The 7,823-nt window shown below is 33.2% G+C and overlaps 1 protein-coding gene across 2 annotated transcripts; it reads left to right on the top strand.

Annotated features, from left to right (window-relative positions):
* Positions 1-227: 227 nt before the first annotated feature.
* Positions 228-7,268, top strand: LOC126818492 (zinc finger protein 28). Of its 2 annotated transcripts, none has more exons than XR_007679247.2 (2): positions 228-1,331; positions 5,645-7,268. XR_007679247.2 is itself a non-coding variant. In XM_050545959.2 (2 exons), the coding sequence occupies exons 1-2, from the start codon at positions 409-411 to the stop codon at positions 6,707-6,709; spliced, it is 1,068 nt and encodes a 355-aa protein (XP_050401916.2). In that variant the 5' UTR covers positions 228-408; the 3' UTR covers positions 6,710-7,268. The 2 variants fall into 2 exon arrangements, 1 of the variants encoding a protein (XP_050401916.2); XM_050545959.2 differs by having other exon boundaries at positions 228-411.
* The last annotated feature ends 555 nt before the right edge of the window (positions 7,269-7,823 follow it).

The following is a 7,823-nucleotide window of genomic DNA, read 5'->3' as shown; positions in this document are numbered from 1 at the left end:
TGTCGTCACTTCCCGTTTCTTCACGTGCTTGTTACAAATCTCCCGTAGCAATGATCTCTGTGTTAAAATTATATTTGGAATGTATTTAACCAGTTCTATCACATATATTATAATGACTGACACCTTTATTGTCCTTTAACGCCCTTGCATAAATGTCACTTATTTTATGAATTATTCGGGTTGGAATGATCCACGTCTAAACTAAAGATACATAACTGAAATAATAAACCAGACCGGAAGCGAACGATTCTACGTTAATGAGATTTGCTGTCATTTAAATTGTTGATGAAATATCAACTGTGTTGTGCTAGACGTTTTTCCAGCTGATAACAAATCTCATCTCCCAACCCTGACATCAGTATCTCATCGGTTTAGCTACGATCTCGTAGCTAACGTACATGGAACAAAATGGCAAGTTTTTTGTTGTTTTTTTTGGTATACAGACAACTCATCCCAAAGACAACTCATCTCAAGACAACTCGTCCCAATAAAAGACAACTCATCCCAATATAAAAGACTACTCATCCCAACTTTAAAACATGGGTAGAGTTATAAGACAAGTTATAAGACAACTCATCCCAACAAATTTAAGTGCCTGTTTTAATATAATTGCTTTCTTTGAAGACCACTCAGACCAAAACCAATCTGATTTTGTTATCTTAAAGGGACAATAACACTCTTGCTGGCTTGACAGCTCCAGAAAATAAAAAAGAGCCTTATTCTAAGTACTAGATGTTTAAGTGTCCTACCGGTCGTGTAAATTATTCATTACATCCTATTTTACTTGTCCAGAGGGTTCGAAAATATTTTTAAATCCAAGTCACATTTGAAAAGCTTTACATTAGGCTTTTCAAATCATTTAGTTGAATTTTTCCAATTTTTTAAATTAGGTGTGTTAAGATGAAATTTGTATCACCAATTAATTGGAATATTGTAAAATAGTACAATTTGTTGACCAGAATAAAGATTGGGACATATTATTCAGTTACAACAAGAGTGGTATTGAGCCTTTAATAAAATTGATATTGTTGTTTTAATCAAATTGATATTGTTGTTGTAATAAACTGATGATTACTGTTTGTATTACTGTTTTAGTACTTTGTTGTTTTAACAGATTGGTAGTTGTGTTTTGTTTTATTTTTTCATCATGAAGCACTTCAAAGAAAATTAATTAACAAAACATCGATTAACTAAACTGAGTAGTAGTATTTCAGTATCATTTTTCAAAATGTCTGATAGCTGTATAGTTTGTGAGTCAGTTGTTCGCCCAAGACCGGAGGCTGTTCAGTGCGACGGATGTGAACGATGGCAGCACAGAACTTGTAATACTGGTAAGACTTTAATGTTATTTTTTTAAATTCAACAATATTGTATTAAATTCAACAATATTGTATTAAATTCAACAATATTGGAATACATTTTGGACAACTGGATAACAACACAAATTAAGATGGTATCAGATGGGAAATTACGAAGGCACCAGCAAAAACAGACAAGAACAACGCAAACTTACTAAATGGCTAACCTACTGAACGACATACTGACAGAAGAAAAAACATATTTATAAAAATGTATTAGTTGATCATGATATAATAAAATGTATTATTTAATAAATTGTTGATGTAATAAATAATAAAATGTATTATTTAATAAATTGTTGATGTAATAAATAATTTAACATTATTATTTTTATAAATTGTTGATCTAATAAATTCTTATATAAATTGTTGATATAATAAATTTTTATATTACTGATTAATTTAATAAATAAAAAAAAATCAATATTTGTTGCGGTATTTATTTGTAACTTGGAATGATTGGGTTTTTTAAAGTTGGGATGAGTTGTCTTCTAACTTGGGATGAGTTGTCTTTTGACTTGGGATGAGTTGTCTTTTATTGGGATGAGTTGTCTTTTATTGGGATGAGTTGTCTGGGATGAGTTGTCTGGGATGAGTTGTCTTTGGGATGAGTTGTCAGGTATTCAGGTTTTTTTTGTTGTTATATTTTATAGATCCCGGTAGATCATTAAAAAAAATAATATACTAAATGAATTATAAAATATTATATTTATAGCATGATTTAAAGTAGCTAAGTCTCTAACTCAATATCATCCCAAATCTTCGACATTGAAAACACAAATTATTTGTCAATTTAAAAGAGCTAAATCGCTAACATTTGGGACCTAGAAATTGATAAAAGTGGGTCGCAACGCATATAATACTGTAATATGAATGTATATAAACTGATTTACATTCAATCGTTTCCGTTTTTACTCCAATTTCAAATCAGTTATGTTCGGCGAAATAAGCCAGCAGTCTCAAGCGAGCGCAAATTTCTAGCATCTGGTTATTCCAGTCTACATACACCTTTGATTTGGTGCAATGTGTCTAGCCTCGTCCCTCGAGTCTCTTCATGCAACTGGGGCTGAAGCGCATTATGGTACACGATTCGTGTACCAATGGTAAAATGTTTATTTTGTCTTAAATATTGGATATCGAAAGCCCATCTTTTCCCGGTAAGATCACAAGATGAATGTTGATTTAATTTGACAAATAAATCGTGTTTTCAATGTTGAAGATTTTGGATGATATTGAGTTAGAGACTTAGCTACTTTAAATCAACATTGATGTTGTGATCTTACTGGGATAAGATGGGCTTCTGATATCCAATATTTAAATCAACATTGATGTTATGATCTTACCTGGAAAAGATGGGCTTCTGATATCCAATATTTAAGACAAAATAAACATTGTACCATTGGTACACGAATCGTGTACCATAATGCGCTTCAGCCCCAGTTGCATGAAGAGACTCGAGGGACGAGGCTAGACACATTGCACCAAATCAAACGGCGTATGTAGACTGGAATAACCAGATGCTAGAAATTTGCGCTCGCTTGAGACTGCTGGCTTATTTCGCCGAACATAACTGATTTGAAATTGGAGTAAAAACGGAAACGATTGAATGTAAATCAGTTTATATACATTCATATTACAGTATTTAAAAGAGCTAAATCGCTTACATTTGGGACCTAGAAATTGATAAAAGTGGGTCGCAACGCATATAATACTGTAATATGAATGTATATAAACTGATTTACATTCAATCGTTTCCGTTTTTACTCCAATTTCAAATCAGTTATGTTCGGCGAAATAAGCCAGCAGTCTCAAGCGAGCGCAAATTTCTAGCATCTGGTTATTCCAGTCTACATACGCCGTTTGATTTGGTGCAATGTGTCTAGCCTCGTCCCTCGAGTCTCTTCATGCAACTGGGGCTGAAGCGCATTATGGTACACGATTCGTGTACCAATGGTAAAATGTTTATTTTGTCTTAAATATTGGATATCGAAAGCCCATCTTTTCCCGGTAAGATCACAAGATGAATGTTGATTTAATTTGACAAATAAATCGTGTTTTTAATGTTGAAGATTTTGGATGATATTGAGTTAGAGACTTAGCTACTTTAAATCAACATTGATGTTGTGATCTTACTGGGATAAGATGGGCTTCTGATATCCAATATTTAAATCAACATTGATGTTATGATCTTACCTGGAAAAGATGGGCTTCTGATATCCAATATTTAAGACAAAATAAACATTGTACCATTGGTACACGAATCATGTACCATAATGCGTTCCAGGCTCATTCTAACAAGGGACTCGAAGAACGAGGCTAGACATTCAACAATTCATGTCAAACGGTGACGGCATATTCATATTGGGAGAGTATGCGCAATAAATACTATGTAGACTAGAATAACCAGATGCTAGAAATTCTCATTCGATTGAGACTTCTGAATATTTCGCCGAACATAACTGATTTGAAATTAGAGTAAAAATGGAAACGATTGGATGTAAATCAGTTTATATATATTCCTATTACATTTTTATATGCATTACGACCCATTTGTGTCAATTTCTAGGTCCAAAATATTAGCGAATTAGCTCCTTTAAGCCAAATACTCAATTTCTGTTATGTACTATTAATCTTTTGTGATTTAAGGGGAGGCACTGCTCGACAAATATGAATTTTAAAATACTGCTGTCAACTTGAAATTGTCCGGAACTGTTCAAATGAGTACCTGACAACTCATCCCAAAGACAACTCATCAAATGTTAGAAGACAACTCATCCCAAAGACAACTCATCCCAAGATAAAGGACAACTCATCCCAAGTTAGAAGACAACTCCATCCCAAGATAAAAGACAACTCATCCCAAGTTAGAAGACAACTCCATCCCAAGATAAAAGACAACTCATCCCAAGATAAAGGACAACTCCATCCCAAGATAAAAGACAACTCATCCCAAGATAAAGGACAACTCCATCCCAAGATAAGATAACTCCATCCCAAGATAAGATAACTCCATCCCAACTTAAAAATACATCAATTTGATTAAAACAACAAAATCAATTTGATTAAAACAACACATTTTCATAATAAAATCAGTGCCACAGTTGTCTTTGAAGAAAGCAATTGTATGAAACAAATTTTCCCCACACGTTTTTTTCTATCCGCACTGATGACGCCAAACATCAGTCAGCCGGACCTCCTGTTTTAACCTGTTCTTTCATTATGACAAAGGGAGAAGATGACCCACCCTCTCTTCTCACCACATCGATTTTTTATAAGTGTGTTTTATATTGACTTTTTGATATACAAGGGCTCCTTTAATTTGTGTTTTTTACCAATTTTATACACTGATGTATTATTTTATGTTTTACCGATTTTTCTACTCATTAAGTCTAAATAATTTAATTAAATCAACCTGTCCATAATATCATATTTAAATCTACAATTTCATATTTTTAAGTTATATTTTTAAAATGTATTAAAATAAAGCCTTAAAATCGGTGCTATGTATAAACAGACCTACCTTGATAAAGAATAATCCTATTAATCCTATAATTCACTATGGCCAGTTGAGAAATTGGTAAAAATATCATTTTCAACTTCAAATTCAAACGTTTGAAGATAGCTATTCCATGGTAGGGAATAGAAAAACAAGGGAGGTAATTAGAAGGTAATTGTGTTATTATTTCTGGTGTGAAACATTTTTGAGTGTGAGAATGATAACTATGATCGTATAATAGTTGACAACCTATTGAGCAAAAGACATAGAAATAATTATGTTTTGACTTTCTTAGAAAATATGAAATTGTAGCTTTAATGTATTGGACGTTAAATCTTTAAAAACAACAAGAAGCTTTTTCTAAAATGTGTGATTATCTATATCATACCGTATATTGTGAACCCACAAATCACGAAAATTATAATTTCTTTCCCTATGAAATTGTCTAGCAAATGCCCCCACCCACCCCCACCCACCCTAAATATGCGACAATCATTCATTTTACAAGTGAAATAAAATGAATAATGCCACCAAATGATTCGGCCAAAACTAATGAAGTTATAACTTTTATATATTACAGGATACTAATGATGTTATAACTTTTATATATTACAGGAAACTGATGATGTTATAACTTTTATATATTACAGGAAACTGATGATGTTATAACTTTTATATATTACAGGAAACTAATGATGTTATAAAATTTATATATTACAGGAAACTGATGATGTTATAACTTTTATATATTACAGGAAACTAATGATGTTATAAAATTTATATATTACAGGAAACTAATGATGTTAAAACATTCCATCAGTGTGTTGTATGTGATGAGATTTTTCAACAACTTGATGATTTAGAACAACACAATAAAATACATGTTAAAGAAGAGAAAATTGATGATGTAGATGAATATTGCCGTGTTAAAGAAGAGAAAATTGATGATGTAGATGAATTTTTCCATGTTAAAGCAGAGAAAACTGATGATGTAGATGAATATTGTAATGTTCATTTTAAAGATGAAAAAGCTGATGGTGAACATGGAAATGTTAAAGAAGAGAAAACTGAAGACATTGAAACATGCTATCAATGTAATTTATGTGATGAGGAATTCAAATCTAATACTGATTTAGAAAAACACTGTGAAATACATGTTGAAGAATTTAAATTTTGCAATGATGTAGACCAACCATCAGCTGCCTGTAAGGGTAATGACGTAGGTCTACAATCGGCTGACAGTCAGGAGGGTATTGACATAGGCCTACAATCAGCTGACTGTAAAGGTAGTTATTTAGGCCTACAATCAGCTGACAACATTACACAAGAGACAATAGATAAACCTTATAAATGTGATGTTTGTAATAAACCATTTACTCGACAAAGTAGCGCACACAGACACTTGAAAACTCATACGGGTGAAAGGGTGTTTAAATGCGATATTTGTAGTAAATCGTTCACTTGGAAAAGTTGCTTAAAGAAACACACGCGAGTCCATACAAGAGATCAACCCTATAAATGTGATGTTTGTAATAAATCATTTACATGGAGCACTAGCTTTGAGATTCACAAGAGCTCCCACACTGGAAAAAAACCTTTCAAATGTGATGTTTGTGATAAACCGTTTTCTGATAGTAGCGGTTTGAAAATACACATGAGAATTCATACTGGCCAGAAACCATATAAATGTGATGTTTGTGGTAAATCGTTTACATGGAAACCAAGTTTACAGAAACACATGAAACATCATACCGGTAGAGAACCGTATTATTGTGATATTTGTGGTGTTGGTTTTAGAAAGAAAGGCAATCTGTTGGTACACAACAGAATTCATGATCCAATATCCTTACAGTGAAACATTTAATCATGTGAGAACTTGTTGTTTGTTGTTTATTACAAATATTATGGACAGGTTGATTTAAAGGACAATATTGGTGTCAGTCATTACCACATATGTGATAGAACTGGTTAAACACGTTCCAAATATAATTTTGACACAGAGATCATTGCTACGATAGATGCGTTATGAAAATAGAAGTCTGTGCATTATAATAATTTTAGTAATTATAGAATGAATTAAAACAAAGGACTGTATGGACTATTTCTATTTTTCTTGTTTTCCCTTATCTAGTGGCATTCAATTACGTTTTTGAATTATCAGATATCCTCTGATATCAGTGAGCAGAAATTCGCCCGTGAATCTGTTATCACTCATCACTTCAGTCAGTTATATAGAAGGATAACTCGTGTTTTCCTTTTGTGTTCGTCACTTCCCTTTCTTGAAAGCTTCATAACGTATCTATTGTAGCAATGATCTCTGTGTTAAAATTATATTTGGAACGTTTTTAACAAGTTCGATCACTGACTGACACCAATATTGTCCTTTAATTAAGTTATTTACATGTGAAGGAGTAATAAAGAAATTGATAAAACATAAAAAAAAGTTCTTGTATATCAAAGTGTCACATAAGAAAAGAGGGTGGGTGATCTCCCCTTGTCATATCAAAATCATGTTAAAACCAACTCGATAAGTTATATCCTCAGTGGTCTCATTCCGTTCTACTCCACTATACCTTGTGTTTATTGTTTCAGGGGGGGTTGGATGGCCGAATGGTTAGCATGTGTGCACTGTAGCATAAGGTCTGTCATTGAGTCAACTGGTGGGGTTTCGATTCCTCGGTTGTACGTGACAAGGAGTAGGGTCGCATGACCAACCTCGTAGGTTTTCTCTGGGTCCTCCGGTTTCCTCCCACAACTAAAGACCCCTACGCGCAAGCGAATTATGGAAATAAAATTGAACCATATGTTAGTCCCGAAATGACCGAGTTTGTGTCGAGTGGACGTTAAAACCCCATTTCTCTCTCTCTTTCTCTCTTTATTGTTTCAGGGGGGTTGACTGGCTGAATGGTTAGCACGCCCGCGCTGTAGCATAAGGTCTGTCATTGAGTCAACTACATTTGTAGCATGTA

Source organism: Patella vulgata, chromosome 1, assembly GCF_932274485.2.
Source record: "Patella vulgata chromosome 1, xgPatVulg1.2, whole genome shotgun sequence".
In the NCBI taxonomy this organism is placed as follows: domain Eukaryota; kingdom Metazoa; phylum Mollusca; class Gastropoda; family Patellidae; genus Patella; species Patella vulgata.
This window is presented reverse-complemented; position numbering and strand designations above follow the sequence as displayed.